This window comes from Sander vitreus, chromosome 19 (genome assembly GCF_031162955.1).
Source record: "Sander vitreus isolate 19-12246 chromosome 19, sanVit1, whole genome shotgun sequence".
Lineage (NCBI taxonomy): Eukaryota > Metazoa > Chordata > Actinopteri > Perciformes > Percidae > Sander > Sander vitreus.
In genome coordinates, this window is record NC_135873.1 from 13920133 (window position 1) to 13941947 (window position 21815).

At 40.9% G+C, this 21815-nt stretch overlaps 2 protein-coding genes across 2 annotated transcripts in view; one reads left to right on the top strand and one right to left on the bottom strand.

The window, feature by feature from the left end:
* Window positions 1-13476, top strand: part of LOC144533998 (interferon-induced very large GTPase 1) — a 31689-nt gene extending 18213 nt beyond the window's left edge. The window contains 3 exon segments of the mRNA XM_078275590.1: window positions 8085-9022; window positions 9024-11204; window positions 11206-13476. Coding sequence (XP_078131716.1) covers window positions 8085-9022; window positions 9024-11204; window positions 11206-12768 — 4682 coding nt within the window. The 3' untranslated portion in view covers window positions 12769-13476.
* Window positions 13477-16336: 2860 nt separating this feature from the next.
* Window positions 16337-21815, bottom strand: part of nlgn2a (neuroligin 2a) — a 94468-nt gene continuing 88989 nt past the window's right edge. Inside the window, exons 5-7 of the mRNA XM_078275595.1 lie at window positions 21289-21442; window positions 19937-20303; window positions 16337-18736 (exon numbers count right to left, since the gene is read on the bottom strand). Coding sequence (XP_078131721.1) covers window positions 17902-18736; window positions 19937-20303; window positions 21289-21442 — 1356 coding nt within the window. The 3' untranslated portion in view covers window positions 16337-17901. The remainder of the gene's footprint in view (window positions 18737-19936; window positions 20304-21288; window positions 21443-21815) is intronic.

The following is a 21815-nucleotide window of genomic DNA, read 5'->3' on the forward strand; positions in this document are numbered from 1 at the left end:
TTCACAACAACCAAGAACAGTGCAATGTAACATTACATTTAAACCAAATAACTCTGCATTGCAGGTTTGTATTCACAGGAAACAAGCAAACTTGATATTGTATTAAATATTTTATCCGTTTTATTCCTAGACTTAAAACAAATGCTAATCATTGGTAATTACATACATTGGTAAGTACATACATTAAAACCACTTATCCGTTTTTTAAATATGTCATAAAAAGTGTGTTACTTTCAGCTCACTCATCTTAGTGTCCTGGGTCAGATCTGGGGGGAATAAATCCACTGAAGTAGGTTATGTAAAGTTACTCATGTAATAAAAGCCGTAAATGGCTCTTATTTTAGAATTCTTTAATTTTGACCATTTATATTAAAATGAGTTTAGTACATGTTTCTTTTTTTGGTGTCTTGTATTTGAAACCCTTTACCATTCTTGGCTGTAACACACTGTGAATAATACTGTGATAAAACAACAGTAGTTTGGCATCATAGGAGGTGAAAGCATGCTTTAGATGAAATTGTTATCTGATTTTTATTAATCAACATAGCTTAGAGTGTGTACTGAACATAGACTGAAAATAACGGACGAGGATTCCGGCCCTGAGAAGTGATGCCAATGCCAAATATGCTTTAGGGGCGGCTACACACAGACCTGTCAATCAAGAAAGAGGCTAACAAGGGTTGGAAATCAGCAACTTTCCTTTCTTAGCTTTTAGCTTAGCCATTGATATTGCAATTATATTAACACTGGCTTGGCTGCGTTATCCTCCCCAGCTCCACTTCTTTCAAAAATCGTCACATCCAGTTGCAAAAAACTAAGATGGCGACATCTGTATTGCCAAACTCGAGGCTTCAAAACGGCAGTTCACAAACCAATGGGGGACATCACAGATTTCCAAGTCCACTATTTTTAGTCTATGGGACTGAATATGCCAGCCTGATAACATAATTGTGTTAAATTAAACCAATAACTTTTGAACTAACCTATAGTTACGGACAACTTAATACATTTTATAGTTTGCCAATTTTAACTCCTTTCTATACGGTTGGGTAGTTTAATCTTCAGCAATGCATCATATTCTAAAATATATGTTGTGGCGTTGCTTGTTATAACCACGTCTTTAAAAAGTCAACTTTTCAGGAGCTTAGAAAACAGTTCTGTTTTCAGCTTTGTGAAGAAGCATTTTCCAGCTGAAGAAGAGGTTTTGTGAATGGTTTATTTCGTTTGTGTGTTAATTTTCTTCACACACAAACGTTCATTTTATCAAAAAAATAATATTTTTTTGTGTTCACTGGACAGGAAATGTATGAAAAACTATAATCTGATAGGAAAAAGTACAATATTTGCCTGTGCGATGTAGTAGAGTAGAAGTATAAAGTTGCATAAAAAGGTAAGTAAAGTACAATGTACTTGTTTAGTTAAATGTCACTATTGAGACCAGTATTGTAATCCCCTATTTCAACAGTAAGCAGTTAAATTGTAGGTAAAGGCTGCATAAAGAGATATGCTGGATGTGCATCCAACAGACCCTTCTACAGTCAAGAATACTCTACTTTGTAGCTATTGGCAATAAGAACAATAAAGTCTGTTAATTGGTTTATTTACCATATTAATTCATATTTTGTTAACATTAATGTTGATATTGCATGATGTCATTTTGTGTCATACGTGTACTTCTTATATTATCACAATCAGTAAAAACTGAGCGATCAAGGTACTGACCCACAGCAAGATGGAAGGGGAATAGATTAGCGGCAAGAGAAGACTTGCATCAGCAGAGAAATGTCAAGCTACAGTACATATGATTATTAGAGTCAACACTGCATCCAAGACTATGAAGTTGTTATACAGCAGTAACAGGATCACTAAAGTGGTTTTCGACCACAAATGCAGTTTTCAAAACCAGAAATTGTGTTAGCAAAAGAAACGTGTTAACTGGCACGTTACAATCTAACGTCTAATGTATCAACAATCCATGCAACTAACTTAATGCACTCATAGCAAAATCTGTGAGGCCAAGGACATCAAAATGAAGATGATTAAATACAGATGAGTGGTGGCCGGGTTGGCTCAGTGGGTAGAGCAGGCGCACATGTACTGAGAGGTTTATGCCTCGACGCAGAGGTCCAGGGTTCAAATCCGACCTATGACAATCTCCTGCATGTCTTCCCCCTCCCTCTCTCCCTCCCCTTTCTCACCTAGCTGTCCTGTCAAATTAAAGGCGGAAAAGCCCCAAAAAGTTATCTTAAAAAAAATTTGGGAAAAACTGCGAAAACCCCATCTTAACAAACATAGCATTATGATAAGTTAGCTTATCACATCAGCCAAATTCATTGATTTGGAAATTCAGCTTTGTTATCTGTCTGTGTCAGCTTAACAAATCTAAACTTTTGATCCACTTTCCCACTGCCACACCGACCAGATAAATAACTTTTGATTTCCTGGAAATCAGATGATTGTTTCTGGGAATCAAAACAGAAAGTTACTTCACCTATCATGATATAAGGAGTGGTGGTAAAGTTCAAGTACTTTATTGTTTAATGGACAATATTTTACCAACAGTAGTCGTTGGCAACAACATTCTTAGATCCCATGCTCCAACAATGCTCATAAAAATATGTATAAACCCTGTTCCCAAAAAGACTGACAATGGAGTGGGGGGAATTGGCAGCTGGACAGCAGGCAAAGGCGGGACTCCTGGCACAGTGAACTGGTTTTAGGGATATGGAACATCACCTCTCATGTTTTTTTGCACGTTACTGATACAAGCATGTCCATTAAACAGGGATTAGCTGCACATATTTAAAAAAAGAAAACAGATACAAATACACCACAAACAACCAGGACACATGATCGTCACAGCCTTTAATGCATCCACCTATTATGCATTCTTTCAGATCCCAACCTGTGTCCAAGTGTGCCACAGGTGTGCCAAGGGCAAACACTTGGCTTACTATAGATGTACTACTCAGTTACCATTAACACTTGAAAGTGGGGGACAGAAAGTCTTGCCCCTCCTATACCTGCTCTTTTGTCAGCTGAGCAGAGCAGACAGCTTCATTTGTTGTAAGTTAAGTGCATCCCCATTTAGAGAGATGTCAGGGGGTAACAAAAGTCATTAGAATCCCTCCTCCGTGGACCTTGAATGTCTCTACAAATGTTTTTTGCAATCTATCCCATTGTCATGATATTTTAGTCTGGACCCAAGTGGGGATATACTGTGTATAACAGCACATCAGCACAATTTAGTCACTGTTAACTGCGCTCTCAAGCTCTGGTTTTGTGAACAGGTTATTTGGCATTGTTTCGGCACAAGATAATGGCCCATGACCAAACAACAACTTATATTATAGGATAGTTTATATGATTTTTTTTTCTCTTTACTGTAGTTAAGCTTTCTGTAATGTTGAATATAGTCAAGGTGGGAAATGCTGTTAGTAACTGAAAAATGACTTGCTTGCTGAAGGGATAATATTCAATCACTAATATTATGCAGATCCATGTCTATTCTAAGGAAAAGCATATCTTTGATTTAACTATTTTATATATATATATATATATATAGTTTTGTATCATATGTCTCACATGGACATGATTAGAAAAAGTCAAAAGACTCTCCTGCTCTCCCTCCAGCAGAGGGCGTATACCAGACAAATAGGCTCACTTTCCTGAAAACCTGCTGATCTATTTCTGAGAAATGAAACAGAAAGTGACTTCACTTGGCAGAATAAAAGGAGACGCTTGCAACAGGCTTTTGCAATGCCACGGAAGTGCCGAGCTTCATCTTCAGGACTAGTACTTAAACTATAACAGAATATTGCAATATTACACAGTAGACAAAAATTCCCAGATAAAAGATGGAATATAATGTGTAACATGAATAATCTACAAAGGTAAGCAACAATGAATCTGTCAGTGACTGTTATTTCTCTTTTCGTTAGACCTGAAGTAGTGATTGCTTTCAATAGCCTAAAACAGAGGCATGACTCTGCATGTTCCATCTGTCCTTTTAAGGCTCCCTAAAGGGGGCTGATTACACTATTGTTTCATTTGTTTTGGTCTATATTGTAGTCTAGCAGGCTGCAGAGTACACTTAGCTGTGTGATTTATTTGTCATATGGATAGTTGGGAAGAAGGCATTACAGGGTTCTTTTTTATGATTTACAGTAAGAAGCAGTTTGAATAATCTGGACCACGTGTGGGATGGCTGAGAGTGTACCCACAATGGATAACTCTGATGAGGAGGTAAACAGCTACTTTTTACAACTCTAAAACTTAAATAGCAATACCAATGCATTATATATGTTGTCCTTTCAGCTACTGAATGGGATTATGAATGGATTCATTACACTTTAAATTTAAATATATTCTTCTCAATAACCAAGGAGTTCCATGATGCAAGTGATTCCTTTCTTGACCTATACTGTGAGGAAGAGAACACTCCACCAACACCACAGTCTGGCTGTAAGTGTGACTGTCAATAACTGATCCAATTTAATGACTAAATACATGCTGTACTGTGGAGATACTGAGATCTACTTTTCTTATGTTATGACAGATGTTCCTCCACCAGGAAAAGTAACAGTTCTCAATGCTGGCCAGGAGACTGTTTCTCTTGGCTTTTCCCTCCCTGATAACTCTGTAAGGTATACACTGCAATTAGATTACTCCTGCAACACACAGAGAGACCGTTTGATCACAGAGGACTCCAGCACTGTGAAGGTTGAGGGGCTGACTCCTGGGACTGAGTATACTTTCAGCATCATAAGGATTGCAGACAATGGAAATCAAAGCAAAGCAACCTCCCTATCTGTCTTCACAGGTAAATCTGAAAAACATGTAGCAATACAAATGTACTTCCTACACTGAGGTATGCTGTCAATGTATGTTTAAAGTTCATTGATCTAGTTGAATTTCAAGTTGCACAAATTATGTATAAATCAAAAAACAGACTACTAACAGGTAATATTCAGACGGTCTTTTTTGATAGAGAGGGGGGTTATAATTAGAGATGTTCCGATACCGATACCAGTATCGGCTCCGATACTGCCTAAAACGCTGGTATCAGTATTGGGAAGTACTGGAGTTTATGCACCAATCCGATACCACGTAATAAAGCCCTAAAGAAAAAATACATTAAAGTAGTTTATTTATGTTCTTTTTCCGTTATAACTGACTGTCAAACTGCAGAATAAAAGAAAGTTCTGTGGCGTTCATCTTTCACAAAGAGTTTAACCTGAGCCAGACTGACAACAAAGATAGAAATCATATCACATCCATACAGGGATAGTAGTACACAGTTCTTAAAACATGATAAAATATATGACACACTGGTATCGGATCGGTACTCTGTATCGGCCAATACGCAAGTTCAGGTATCGGAATCGGTATCGGGAAGCAAAAAATGGTATCGGACCATCTCTAGTTATAATGTTAGTGATAAGTTTAAATTCAAGGTTTTAGCTGCTCACATGACTATAAAATGTCAAACAATCAGTGGTGTGAAAACTGTGGAATGGTCTGTGCACAGAACTAAAGCAATGTCCAAACATAATCCAGTTCAAAAAAAGGTACAAAGCAATGATTTTCAAAAAAATATATGAAAGGAGGAGGGCTTTAAGAGTTGCAATATGTGTTCATTGACGTATGTGTATGATTATGTGTGTGTGTGTATGTATGTATATATATATATATATATATAAGATCAATGTGATAAATATAAATAAGATAAATATGTGGTAAATGAAATAATAATTTACTGAGTTATGGAAAAGAGGGTAGGATTAAATAAGTGTATACTTCTTCCTACTCCTTTTCAGACATGTCTATGTTGGCTAATGTTACTTATTGTTTATTTAATGTTTTGATAGTTTATTTAATGTTTTGCTTATTTAACTTATTAGTACATTTTTTGTTTGGTTTATTTTTGATATGTCTGAAATAAATTTCTTCATTCATTAATTCATTCAATGTATGTTATAAAGGTTAATTTCAGACTAAAGAGGTGTTAAATTGTATTCCTACTGTACTAATTAAGTGCATGACAATTACGTGGCATTGTCTTTTACCACACCTCTTTAACTTGGCAGTCAAACAGCAGTTTTAAATATAAACATGACGGAACATTATTTTTACGTTATAAGTGATACCATTATATAATTCCCACAGAGCCCAGTCCTCCTCTGCAGCTTACAGTCTACCAGGTCAGCAGTGAGTCTCTGTCTCTGCATTGGGACAACCCTGCTGGTGAAGTGGAGCGTTACATCGTGACTTGTTGGAGTGAGGGAGACACTGTGCAAGAGCTGACAACGGACACAAACAACCTGACCCTCAGCAACCTGAATCCAGGAGTGTGTTACTCTCTCCAGGTTTCTGCACAACTTAGGAATGGAAGAATAAGCAAGTCAACTGTAACATCTGTCCGCACAAGTAAGTAAAATCTAATTATTTTGCAAAAAAAAGAAGTAAGGTTACAAACTTGAGAGCGATATACACATTTTTACAAATAAAGGAATAAATGAGATGAAAGCAAATATAATACTTGTTACGGCTCAAAAATCCAAATTTTAGGCTGATAGCAACACTAAATAATAGGTCAGAGGGTTGCCAGACAGAGAAATTACTGACTAATTGACCAACATCAACAGCCTTTGCCACTAGTGGTACAACCAGTGTATTAGATGCAACTAGCTAAATCTAATGCAGTCTAATACATACGTAGATTCAAATGTTTAGCATTTATTAAAAGTGTTTTTAAGAGATGTCGATTCAACTTTAAGGAAATTTGGAGGCTGGTGTTGGTGGTGCAGTTTAACTGTATTGCATTATACTTTTTAGAGTTTTTCTTTTCTAATTTTTAGATAACCCATATTGATATAAATTGGGTGGACAAAATATTAGCGACCCCTGTCAGTATGCCACTTTACAATTTGACAAAATAAATGATGCATACATGAGGCTGTGCACAGAATTCAACAAATGGGAATGGGAATTCAGAAAAGAAATGTACACATGGGTGACAAAATCTGAAACAAGAATTTCCAACTACGGTACAGTTGCTGTGAAATCTGAGGTATCTGACATGAGAGAACTTCTCATACGTTTGAAAAGTGAAGCTTGCACAGTGCTGTCTAAATGGGAGACAAAACTCCTTGGAAATTTGACACAGTATTTCAAGCAAACAGAGGGCCATGTCTATCTAGTTGAACAATACCGAGAGGACTTTGCTAACGGTGCAAAGAGCCTTCGACAAGAAATGGAGCGCTCTGTATATAATCAGCTCACAGCAGCAGCTGACATCAGACAGGGAATGACAGAACTTGATAGAATCAAGGAGAACCACACAAAAGAATTAGAGGGGAGAGTAAGTGGACTGATTGAACAATGTCGGAAGAAAAAAGTCCAGATGACAGACAAAGAGCTTGACAACGAATTTGATAAGATTGATATAAATTGGGTGGACAAAATATTAGCGACCCCTGTCAGTATGCCACTTTACAATTTGACAAAATAAAGCCCCCAAAAGGACCATAAAGTTCAATCAACAGTAGTCAAAGCAACATGATAATACCTTTGTGAAAGTTGGTAAGACTAATGGAGTCTACAGGGCCGGCTCTAGGTTGTTAGGGGCCCTAACAAGGATTTGGTTTGGGTGGCACCCTCATTGTAACATGTTGCTACTTCACAATGACCTGACATGCGCCAGATGGTTTGTTAACACAGAACCATCTGAAAAGCCGTCATCAGAAACTGTTTGGAAAAGAGCAGGCACTTTAATGAATCAAATCCATTCACTGACATGGTTGACATGGGGCCCCCCTGAGTCAGAGAGTTGTTAATTGGCTTGACATGATCATTACATTAAGAAGGGGCCCGCACATACTGGGGCAGAGCCAGTGATTTGCTTTACTGTATGTCTCCCAGCAAATTGCTTTATAAAAAATAAAAAAATGGATTTGCGGGGCATTTGCTGGGTGTACCTAATGAACCGTCAACTGAGTATATGTTTAAATTAAGTTTAAATGCTTTTAGAACATTAAAATAACCAATGATGGGTTTATTTTTCACTGTCTTCATGTCTACAGTGACACACCTAGAAGGCCTATTGGAGGATCTGGGGTTGGCACGGCACTACACAGAGAAGTTATCCCTGAGCAAAATACTTCAGATTGATGAGAAGACCATTACTGATGAACCTGCTAAGTGTAATTCAGATCTTCCATGGTATTTTCTGAAGAAACTGATGATGGTTAATGTGACAGCCAGGAATGTGAAATGTACACCAGTATGTGAGTCCAACTATGATGATCCGTCAGGGAAAACAGAGTTAGATCTTGATACTCTGGTCAACAGTCTATATTCAGGTGACATGCTAAACCCCCTTGACATGATCACTGCTCTCTTTCTGTGTTCTGATGGTTTTGTACATCAGGAAATGGCCCTCAAAATGTCCATGTGTCAGTTTTCTGTGCCTCTGTTGCTTCCTAATTGTGACACAAAGCAGTGCACACTCATGCTTTGGGCCATGAGAGACATTGTTAAAAAGTACAGACCTCAGTCTCTTTTACAATCCAAGGGTTTCATTGAACAAAGAATTGTTCTCTCTGAACTTCCGATGATATCTTTTGTGAGACTGGGTGAAAGCTCAATGTCCAAGTCAGAGATCCTCAATAAGCTTCTGAGCAATTCCCAGCAGTACCATGATACCTTTGTTCATCATGATATGGAGTGTGGTGACAGTCCAAGGAAAATATCCAATGGACTGGCTGAAATGACTTGGTACCTTCCATGTGGGAACAAAAATATGGATGTTTTCAGTGAGCCTGTAGCTGTCGCTAACCTTCGTGGGGACATTACTTTGTTTGAAACACAATTTTCTTTTTTGTGTCAGACATCTGCAGCAGTTTTTGTGTTCTCTGACATCTGGGACTCTGAATGTAAGCTACTTACCAACCAACACCACAAGGCACAGATCTTCTTGGTGGGTAACCATCAAAGCAAGGTCTTCAGATTAGATGCTCTAAAAGAAGGTAGCAACCATGTTGCACTTGACTAACAACAACATCATTCTGAAGGCTAAGAACATGAATGATGCAGACTTTGTCAAAAATTTGAGGAAAACAGTTAGCAATGTAGTTGAGAACACAAAGATAAAAATGGGAATTGAGCAGATGGCTGACATCGCCCATGAACTGGGAATCTGGGTTGATGAAGACTCTTCAGAGTGCCAGGCTGCCAAGAAAAATGCAGATGCCATCACTGCAGAAATTCAAGACATCCTTAAATACAAAGAAGCTCAGCTACCCTTACAAGGCCAAATATGGAAGGAACTGACTTGCTTAGAGAAGGAAGAATTTCGGCTTCGAAAAGTTGGATCTGAGGACATAGAAAAATACAAAAGTGATCTTCAGGTACAGAAAACAGAACTTCGTGAAAAACAGAACTCTTATGACATGTCAAATGCAATGACATGTTTCACTAGCGCAATATCAAGCCCAGGAATAGAAAGGTGCTATTTCCTGAAATGGATGCGAATGAACCTCGATAACGTGTCTCGAGAAAAACTGTCGGGCCTCAGGGAGCAGTACAAAGAAAAATGCAAAAATTCTGAGAACAAAGAGGCGATTAAAGACATTGACAAACAACTTTCCAACAGCTCACTGGGCACTGAACACTTCTTCCGTGAAATGGGTCAGATCTACGAAGCTTCAGTTTCCCTTCCAGAAACAGACCAATCACGTCAACAATTACAGCATCTGCCCAACCTTTGTGCAGAATTGTTACTTGATGGATTCCCTCTTGAGCTTGTAGATGGAGATGCATCCAACATACCTCTCCGATGGGTGAGTGACGTTCTCTCTCAGCTCAATGACTTGGTGTCTCCTAAGAACAAGATACTGATAGTCACAGTCCTTGGAGTTCAGAGCACAGGAAAGTCCACTCTCCTCAACACCATGTTTGGAGTGCAGTTTGCAGTCAGCAGTGGACGATGCACTCGTGGTGCCTTTATGTTGCTCATCAGAATCAATGACGATGTTAAAAAAGTGCTTAACTGTGACTTCATGGTGATCATTGACACTGAAGGCTTGAAGTCACCAGAGCTTGCACAACTGGACAATAGCCATGAGCACGACAATGAGCTTGCAACACTTGTTGTGGGGCTGAGTGATATCACCATCATCAATGTTGCAATGGAGAATTCAACAGAAATGAAGGACATCTTACAAATAGTTGTCCATGCTTTCCTCAGGATGAAAGAGGTTGGCAAAAGGCCCAAATGTCAGTTTGTTCACCAGAATGTGTCAGATGTTTCAGCCCATGAGAAGAACTTACGAGACAGGAAACTGCTCTTGCAACAGTTAAATGAGATGACCCAGGCAGCAGCCAAAATGGAAAAGAAAGAGGAGAACAAGAGCTTCACTGATGTGATGGAGTACAGTCCAGACACTGGGAACTGGTACATTCCTGGACTCTGGAATGGAAACCCACCAATGGCACCAGTCAATGCAGGGTACAGTGAGGCTGTATATGAGCTCAAAAAGAACATAATCCAAATTTTGGGAAGTTGTGAGTCATCTGCTAATAATATCTTGGAGTTTACAGAGTGGATGAAAAGCCTGTGGAATGCAGTAAAGCATGAAAACTTCATCTTCAGCTTCAGAAACAGCCTGGTGGCTGATGCATACATGAGGCTGTGCACAGAATTCAACAAATGGGAATGGGAATTCAGAAAAGAAATGTACACATGGGTGACAAAATCTGAAACAAGAATTTCCAACTACGGTACAGTTGCTGTGAAATCTGAGGTATCTGACATGAGAGAACTTCTCATACGTTTGAAAAGTGAAGCTTGCACAGTGCTGTCTAAATGGGAGACAAAACTCCTTGGAAATTTGACACAGTATTTCAAGCAAACAGAGGGCCATGTCTATCTAGTTGAACAATACCGAGAGGACTTTGCTAACGGTGCAAAGAGCCTTCGACAAGAAATGGAGCGCTCTGTATATAATCAGCTCACAGCAGCAGCTGACATCAGACAGGGAATGACAGAACTTGATAGAATCAAGGAGAACCACACAAAAGAATTAGAGGGGAGAGTAAGTGGACTGATTGAACAATGTCGGAAGAAAAAAGTCCAGATGACAGACAAAGAGCTCAACAACGAATTTGATAAGATGTGGAATCAAATGGTAAATGAACTCTCTTTTTCCTGAACAAAAGGCCACAGATGTCATCACAAGTGTATCCCACCACCTGAGAGAAAATCTATCACGTAAGGGGAGTCATGTATGTCAATTATTAAGTCAAAAAAGCCTGAAAGAGTGTGGACTGGAGCCTTTTACATGCACAGCGGAAGGATTTTACAAGAAGTTTAAACACACACTCAGCAAGATTTTCAACATTGAAGATCATGTAATGGCTTTGCAAAACATAGCTGATCATATCTCAATGGACTGCACACAGTTTGTGACTGAAAAATTGGAAAAAAAGAACAATTACCATGAGACTTACATCCAGGAGATCCTACACGTGATTGATGAGAGGCTGCAAAACAATCAGGATGTTAAGATAGAGATCGAGTTTGAAGTTTCCCTGAAACAGCACATCTGTGGATTTGCAGCAAGAGAGTTTCAGAAAATGCATGAAGATTTCATACAACGGAATGATCCCTACAGATGTCTGAATAAAAACAAAGACAAGTTTCGAGTTGATTTTAAAGATGTGTTCCATGAACGAGACCAGTGCCAGAAGAAGGCAGAAGAATTCACGAACCGCTGCTTGAAGCCTGCAGTCGAAGACTTTGTCAACCGTTCCCTGGGTCCTGATATCATTGGTGAAATGTTGACTAGCCAGCAGTTCAGCACACGCATGTTCTTCCAGTATTCAGTTTTACTGGATTTGCTCTCAAAGGATGACTTTGAAAACTATCAGAGCTATATTTGCTCATATGAGGAGTATGTGAAGAAATGGACACTCGATCAAATAGTGGAACGCTTCTCAAATCAGTCTACAAACTTTAAGTTTGAGGCTCAACATCTCCAGTCAAGTGTCAGAAGCATAAATAATGCCATCAACAAAGCTAAAACAGAAAAGAGCGGCAACTTGAAGACATTTGTTGATGATGTCTGTCAGGAACTTGGGGAAAAATTGGTCATTTCCCAGGATGCTCTTGGTGCTTTCATGATCCTGAACAATGCAGACCAGAAACAGTTTGCTCACTGGCTTACTCAGTGTCTGAAGGACATGGCGACCGCTCTTGGAAAAAAGTTTAAAGACACTAACATCCAAATGAAACTCAAGAAACTTCATGTGAATCCTCAGAACGAGCTTTTCACCAAACTGATCGGATGTGGTAAACAGTGTCCATTCTGCAAAGCGCCTTGTGAGGCAGGAGGAAAAGCCCACACTGAGCACTGGACTTCACTACATCGGCCAGAGGGTCTGGGTAGATTCAAGTGGCATGAGACAAAAAAACTTGTCACTGACGTATGCTCTTCCTCGGTGATCAGTGACAACTGTTTTCGCTGCAATGCTACAAATGGTGAATGGCACCCTTACAAGGGTTACACAGATTTTTTCCCAGACTGGAGAATTGCTCCAGATGCAAGTCTTCAGGCATCAGACTACTGGAAATATGTACTGACAAAGTTCAACAAGCAGTTTGCTGAAGCATATAACGCAAAGCCTGCTGATATTCCTCCAATGTGGAAAATGATCACACGTAAGCAAGCAGAAGCAAGCATCAAGGAGTCATTTAACATCAAGTAAGAAACTGTCATGTCATGGCTGTAAAAAAACAATGGGCATCTTTAAGTCTTTGCCAAGCGCAAACCAGTACAGAAGAATTCAATAAATTGTTGGGGAGACTCATCCCTTTTTTCTTAATCATTATGGAGGGTCATCCATAATTTATTGCTGGCGAAGGGAGGGTCAGGTCTTTTTTGACTAAAGATCCCAAAACTCCTCCGGTGGCCCCTGAAATAAATAACGAAGTCCCTAAGTTAGTATGATATGCAATTGTTTATTGGAAAGTATCTGATGCTCAATATTTACATTTGTATTGTATTTACAATGTCTAAATGTCACATGTAGGTTATACATGTTTATTTTCTTATCTAATTGAGCATGTCATTTTCTTAATTTAAAATTTGGAATGCCTTTATTTCATTTCAACATTTACACCAGTGTGTTTGTTTAGTTTTTGATGTCACATATTCAATATTCATCCTGTATGTGGTATAGTCAACATCTATACAAGACAGAAAGTTTCTTCTCTTTTATTAAGTATTTTATATATATATGTATATGTATATTAAGTAGGTTTATTAAATTAAGTATGCAATTTCTTTTTTTGTAAAGTATCCAATTCCTCTTCTTCGCTAGAAATTAAAAATATATCATTCATTCTTTAACCTGGTATTGTCAGAATGTCTACATACTGATGTTAACCAAATCAATAAAGAGACAGAATGGTCAGACTGGCTATGAATGTCTTTAATGTTTCCCAGATCAGAATCACAGCATACAGTGTATAATAACTTCTAAAGTAAACAGAAATATCATCACCTCATTTATTTATATAGTTTTACTATACTTTTTTTTTAATTTTTTTTTTTAATAATCATCTTTTTTTAAAACTCCATTATTTAACATTTTTCTTCATCAAGTCTTGGGTTTCTGAATTCAACAAAGAATGTTAAAACAAGACAACAGGTGCAACTTCGCAATGGAGACCAAGCCGGAGATTTATGGGAGTGACTGGGGTATTAACCATGTGCTTACATGCACCACAGACCCGACACAGAATCAAATAACTTCAGTAATATCAAGTCATTTTGGTTTGCTTGGCTGACCGCAGTTTTCGGGCATATTGAAATGAAAATAAAACCGAAATCTAGCCCCAACTGTGTGAACCACAGGGCTGCAGCGAGTCACTTTATAACCCAGACGAGGCAAAGTGTGTGTCCACGTATCTCCAGTCTGATCCACTGTTAAACACAAACGCTCGCTCAGACTCTGAAAGTCCACTGGATCTTTTCAGATTGACTTAACATTTCATCCATCTCTAAACTGTTTAGAAACGCGTCTCTGCTACATCACATCACTGTCAGGTCAACACAGCCTCCATACACACTATGCAACACGGTGCGTGTGGAAAGAAAAGCGCAGACCACCTGTGTGATCTCCTCACTCTACGAGGCATCTTATGGTATCAAAGACCTCAGGTCTGTCCCACGTGTGTGATTAAGTGGCTACATGTAAACACTGCTACATGTGAAGTGAGCTGAAGCTGAATTGACTGCACCTTGCGTTTAGTGTCTCAGTTTAGAAGTCCTGACAATGAGTCACAGGCCAGTTCCCTACACCACCATGACATTAGTTAGCTGGCCAAAGCTGGCTTTTACCAGCGCTCTGAGGTTTCCATAAATACTTACATGGATCACGCTGCACTGATTCTTCAGAAATGCCATTAGATCATAAGATGTATTTCAAAATAAAGAACAATGAGCAATGAAACTACAGACTTAAATTATACTTAAAATGTAATATTCATTGGAAACTAGCATACACTAACGACAGGCCCTCTGTCGTGTGGGGGCTGTAGTGGAGATGAATTTCTGCTACAGTGAGTGTCCTGGTTAGGAATCGTGATGCTACAGGATGCCCACATTATAGAGGGCAACATGAGACAACATTCACAGTCATTTTCTAATGGCATGAAAAGTGATCCGTGGCAAGCACTTTGTACCCACCAATGTTTCTGAAACCTCAAATTATTGGCCTTTTTTTGTGCTAATTGCACCTGTTGTCTTTTGTTGTCACAAAATAAGCATTTCATTCATTCACTCGGAAAGAAAAATGAAAAGAAAAAACAAACAAGAAACTTAATATTTACAAATATTTTGTCTGTTTGATTCTTACACTTAAAAATGTACAGTTTTGATCCTCTTCCAGATGTCGTGTGTCCGTCTCTGTCCTTGCCACCTGGTTTGGTATTTTTCCTCACACATCCAGCAGTGTCCTCAGAGCGGACACACTGCAGTCAATCTGTCACAATGGCGCCCTCCAGTGTTAGCTTATAAAATAGACAGGGAAACAGAGCAGACCAAACTAAATACCTTGTTTCGGTTTTCACCTCCGATGGTGTCATTGTAGCTGTGTTGTGGTGAGGTTTACCTCACGGCCCCTCACCGCCTCCTTATCCACAGGAGTGAGTACAAAATGGTTCATATATATATATATATATATATATATATATATATATATATATATATATATATATATATATATATATATATATATATATATCTGATCAGACATATAGGAGCCTCCGTAGGACAGATTAGCAAGGTATCCTCCTGGCAAACATTGTGGGTAGAAAGATGGCCATGTCTTTGAACGTCTTTGCAATTGATCACTTCATCCTCTTTTGATTTGGATTCCTACATTTAAGGCTGTGAGTCTTTTTCCAATCTCCTCCCAAGGTCTTTCTCTATAGCGTGCACCTTTTCCTTTAGCTGTCCATCATCTGTTCCACAGCATGTATCCACCTGTAGCACCCCCCCAAGTCAGTTGTTTTGTGTTTTACATTGTGCACATTTCCCTTTTAGGTGGGGCTTAGAAAATCTCTGACGGGAGCAGCCAGGTACACCTGTCCCCCTCCAGCCCTATCCCCCGCCACCCCGTGGCAGTTATAAAATAGAAAACAAACAAACAAACAAACAAACAAACAGGCTAAAGCTAAAGCACAAGCAAAGACAGCACCGGTGACTAACTTCTCCCATAGTGGATGTAGGCTGCCATGTGTTCCTGTGGGCTCACACAACAACACATCGGTTCAGTTCACATACTGTATCAACCAGAATAATACCCATGATCCATGTTTGAGATCCGTAGCAGAGAATTGAAGGGGGAGGTCTGCACATTCTCACCCGAAAGAAAAGAGCAGAATCAGAAAACAGCAGTTGTCAACTCTGTTGCTTTTTACCCTGTTTAGGAGATCTGAGTCCCCCCTTTTTTTTTTTTTTTTTTTCAAATCTTGCAGCTCTGCGCCGCTGAGGCCTGCCACTTACCCTCGGTGTGCTTAGAGTTTCATTTACAACTGACGAGCTCACAAAAAAGTCACTAGCTTCTTGAACTAACCCCTTTGAATGTGAGGATAATAGCAGAGCTGAACTGAGGTCAGATATTGTGTAGGACGCGGCTGACACAGTGAAGTCAGGTGTTTTGGAGTTCTGTGGTTCACAGCGGGGAGTTGATCACGGGTGATCGCCGCAATATGGACATCAGTTTGGAATACAAAGCTAGTGTACTGACGGAGGGAGCAAGTGATGTTGATATGGGTGGTGGTTTGGGTACGCAGCAGGAGGGAGCTCATTTTGGAGTCAAAGTTGTTTTGTTTTTTACCATGGGAGCGATCCAGCCTGTCTGCCTCTCTATCTCTTTGCTGTCTAATTAGGGCCCCCCCACCCCACACACACACACACACACACACACACACACACACACACAATATGCATGTGCTGGAAATAGGGGTGCAGACAGGACAAGGAAGGTGTACATAAAAGAGCAAAGGCTCTCTGTCTCTGCTTTGTTTCTCACCCTTACTGAAATACAAAAATAATTCTGTACAGGCAAGCTACAACAACAGATGTGGTACCTCACGTACCCTAAAAAAAAGCATCATCTCCATACAGATGGGAAGAAAAAGTAGCTACTGTAGGATGATGGGCTCGCTGTATCACCTAGTTGGAGAAAAACCTCTGAATAACATCATGTTCTGTAGAAGAGAATGAAGTATGTTCACAGTTGTTCAACATCTTCTGAGATGTGTGGCAATGACCCTTGGGTTGGGTTTCTACAGGATTTTCTGTGACGTTCTTGTTCTCCGAAATAAAACAAAATATCCAGAGTGGACCGATATGATTTGATTAGATTTGGGAAACGTGCATTGACAAATACAGTGTCCTTTCCCCCGCGTCATCATCTTTAAAAAATAATTCATGCATAGATCCCCACTGAGAAAACCCATTTATATACTTTCTCCTTTGTACACATTTATATATATATAACTATGTATAATATCATTTCTCTATATCTATATTTTCAGCAAAAAAATCTTTCCACAAAAAACAACTATTAAACAAATGCTTGAAAAAAAGAAACAGAACATGGAAAAAAAAACACAATCGAGGGCCAGTTTGGCACTTTGTCATGAGAACACACAGCATCTGTTAATTGACAGTAAATAGGAATACTCTAGAATTTTCTTTAGTTTTTTTTCTCCCTCGATGAGAAAGCAAACACAGTAGTACATACTTGGCACCAAGAATGCTGGTAGAGTAGTATCAGATATCAATGTTTTCATAGCTATATGATTAGTGTATGTATTCTATGCCCCCTCCTAGAGCTCATTAGTTGTTAGTCCTTAGAGCAAAGGAGCGCTAGGGAGAGGGAGAGAATCACATGTCGAATGAGAGAAACAAAGCAGGAATAAGACACAGACGTAGAAAGGAGAACGGTATTTGCACATAACACATCAGGGAGAGAAAAAAAAAAAGACAAAGCCAAAGTAAATACAAAAAAAAAGGGAAAACTGCAAGGGGGCGAAAAGCATTCGTCCTTTTGACAAATGTCAGGGATCTCGAGTCTGGAAACAGCAGACCTTTGAAAACAGTATCTTTGAAAGATCTAAATCCCCCCCCCCCCCCAAACTGATCATCTGCTGCCGTGCAGTTCAGTTTCTTCTCCACACGCCACCGGTGGAGCTGCTAAGTTTGACAGCACATGAAGGTAGGAGATGGGGTTGTTTTTTGGAGAAACAAGAGAGTAAGAGAACGGAACAGAGGCCCCCATCCAGAGGCCTCCGTTCTTCCTGCTCCCTAGGCCAGTCACTCCGTACTATACCCTGGTGGTGGAGTGGGGATGGGGCAGCGTGTTGTTGTGACCGGTTGAGGGGAAGGTGTTGAAGGCGTGAAGAGGCTGCATGCTGGTGATGGTACTGGGGATCATGGTGATGGTGTTGGGCGTCATCAGCGGCACGTCGTCGGGCGCGCGGCGCAGCGCCAGCGTGTAGTCCGGCGGGCAGGCGGGCCGCAGGATGTCGTGGGGCCGGAGCGGCTCCATGTCGTGGTGAGCGTCGTGCTCCGAGTGCTTCATCTGCAGGGACATGATCTCCTCCTCCTGGCTGTGGGCCAGGTCGTTGGCGGGCCCGCCGCGCTGCGGAGACAGCCGGTGGCGGCGCATCTCGTGCCGCTTGTCGCGCTTGTAGTAAAGGGCGGCGAAGGCCAGGATGTTGAGGAAGAGGAGCGACGCCCCCACAGCGACCGTCACACTCAGCTCGGTGGAGTAGTCCCGGGTGTCCCCGGGGAAAAGGTCCTGGTGAGGACGCTCCGAACCCTCAGCCTCCGGATCAGAGGGGAAGGTGGGGTAAGGGTGACGGGTGGTGCGGGGGCCCGGTGTCCTGGGCCAGGGTCTGTGGGTGCCTGGGCCAGGGCCTGGCGGCGAGCGGGTAGTAGTGGGGAACAGGTCCTCGTGTAGACTATGGAGGTGGGGGACTAATTCCAGCCAGAAGGCCACCTTGTTGGCCCTGTAGTTGTCTCTAACGCGAGGCTTCAAGCCAATGTGGAGGTACTGCTTGTCCTTGGAGTTGAACTTGGTCCAGATGACCTCTTCAAAGCGGTTGGGCTTGGTGTGAATGAACTTGGTGTCCTGAGGGACTGGCAGGTTAGGGTCCCTGGTGGAGGACAGAGGGGACATTTCAGTTAAGGCTTTAATCAATCCGGTTCAAAGATTTATTCATTATGAGGAGAAAGAGTTACTAGAGAAGTCATAAAAACACCATAAAAGGCCTTTTATATTTTGTAACCAACTTTGAGTGCCTGGATACGGTGTTTTTATTCCTCCTCTGCATGTACTTTACTCCCTTCCATGAGCACCAGTGGTTAAAAGGATACCCAAAGAGTTCCTGCCACTTATTTCTATATTGTGTTAAAGGTGCAGTAGGTAAGACTTATAAAACTAACTTTCTGTCATTTTTGCTGAAACTGACACTATGTTCCAAAAGAAATTAGGGCAGTGGTGGCCTAAAGGTTAGAGGCGCGAGCTTGTGACCGGGAGGTCGACCGACAGGATAAAATCTGGGTGGGAAAGAACAGCGCTTGTCCCTCCCTCATTACCACCACTGAGGTGCCCTTGAGCAAGGCACTTAACCCCAACCGCTCGAGTGGAGCTGCTCAGTGGCCAGCAGATCAGACTGTGGTTGTATTGGGCAGCTTCCAGGTATGAATGTGTAACTGTGTGAATGTGATCAGGGAAATCCTGCAAAAGAGAGGCTGCCTCTCACTGAACCTTCTCTGAATAAATAAAAGGTTTACTACATGAATCAGGTACAGTAATTAAAAAAAAAAATCTGGCTCCACCTACAGCCTGTAGTGCGATTTGCAAAAATCCACCGCTCCCTGTTCAGATGCACCAATCAGGGCCAGGGGGGGGTGTCTAACTGCATGTCAATCACTGCTCATGCACACACATTCATTCTCCCTTGTGGGGGGAGGGGCTTAGGAGACTGTTTGGAGCTTTAGCAGAAAGGGGGGAGGTACTGAGAAGTTTTCTTTGTTCAAATTTTTTGGCTCAGTCCTGGATCTTCACAATCCTACCTACGGCACCTTTAACATCCAAACACTGAATTCAACCTTGTGTTCCAAGTTTTTTTACTTATGAACTTACAGCAAAGAGAGACGGGACACTAAACTTTTAACAACTCTGACATCTGGTTCGTAAGATCGGCCCCTAATCATAGACACACCACTCTTATTAAACAGGAAGCAAACACACTTCTGAACTACACTAGCTAGTTTATCCTGCAGTCACGCCACACAGCAAAAAGAGAACTTCAAATATATCAATATGAAATAAAATCATCAGCAAGGCTTACCCAGTCTTGGCGAAGTTGGTCCAGTAAGTCATGACCACGGCACTCAACATCACGTCATTCTTTGAGAAGTTACACGGGAACAGATCGGTCGCGCCGATCATGGGCACGCCAAACACGTACGGTATCTCGTCTCCGTGGGCGGCGTCGGCCCATTCCGGCCGCGTCTCGGTCTGGCAGTGGTGGTAGAACGTGTAAAAGTAAACCGGGGACTGAAACTCGGCGTGGAGTTTGGCGGTGGCCACGGCCGGCGCCACCCACTGGTGGTCTGTAAACAGAGCTAAGAGGGTCTTCCTCCGCATGTCGCCATTGTCCCTGTCTGCCCAGTCTGTGTACATGAATTTAATGGTCTCCCTCAGGATGTCTTTGCCTGGAGGATAAGACGTGGGTGGTGGGGGGGGGAAGGGGACAGGAAAAAAAGGGGTAAAAGGGAAAAAAGAGAAAATTGTGATAAGTTAAGAGGAAAGTAATGACAGGGATAGAACATTTTAAGAGATGAGAGTCGTCAAGAAACGTGAAACAAAGAGTGGACGAAGATTAAAGCACATGTTGCTAAAATAAACCTGAATGACAGGAATAGGAAGAAAAAAAATGAAATAGGCGTCTGTGTTTGTATGTATGTGTGAAAGACTGATAGTTGAGAGAGAAACTGAAAGGACAGACTGAGCGAAAACAAAGGGCAAAAGACAGAATGAGTGACAGGCACTTGAGACTGTGACGTGACTGCATTATCCAAATGTATCTGTATTTTGACTGTGTCCCGCTGTGAGGGGTTTGCAGCAGCAACGTGATTGGGAGCTGGCTGCCTGGGGGATGATGAGAGGCAGAATTTGTGCCCACGGCGCCTCAAAGGCCAAGACACAGACCTACCGTGGTGAAAGATAATCTTGACGATAGGCAATCTCTTTAGTATGCCTGTCGTGGTTGATACACTTCGGCGGGGCTCACATTTTCTTCTTCACATCTTTTTTTATCAGTCTTTGTCCAAGAAATGTTTTTAAGATTTCCGCTGGGAGCTGTAGTTGCTGTTGATGTATTTATTTATTTTTTGTAGAAAAGATTTGATAATGTGACAACAAATGAAGCACCTCTTGTTCTGTAGTGTGTAATGCCCCGTCTAGCTCAGGTATCAGGGGACATATTTAACCTGTTATATTAGTAGTAGTAGTCACCATATTGTAATAATGCTTTTATAACTTTGTTTGTGTGTGTGGGCCCCAGGGAGATTTCATCTAATGGGGCTTCTACTTAGTATAAACAATGACACTGCAATGTGCTGTCATCTGAGAGGCGGTAGATTGCATACAAGAAAATACATTAAAGCCTGAAAGACGTATAATGTTGGCAGTCCTCACCCTCAGGGTAGCCATAGAGGTTGTCCACAAAGTTGGAGATGGTGTAGTCGAACGCTGCGGCTGAGATGCCGTCGTTGTCCTCGCTGTCGTCCACAAACTTCAGCCCCTCTCCTTGGTTCACTCCTATAAGGATGTCATAGTTCAGGAACTCCCCCTAGTGGTGCAATAGGGGAAGAACATGTTGAGTGCTGAAACCGTATTAAAAAACGACAGACAGGGTTTTCAGTCTCTGTACATGTCACGCATCTAAAATCACTACAGCCACGAATGCTGCTGAACACAATTGTGTTTTGTGTATCTGTCAAAATCAGCCTCGGTCATGTTTTGTATGTGATATTTATACCAAGAAATGAAAATCTGCAGGGTGTCACATCTTTGTATTATTGTACAGCTTGTGCTGTAGGACTACAATACAAGCTCAGTAAGAGACCGGGACAAGATAGTAGTTTCCTGTTTTAATACTGCCATATGTTATCATCAAATACATTTGTTTTGCTCCATCATAAGATCTTGTAGAGTTCTCCACT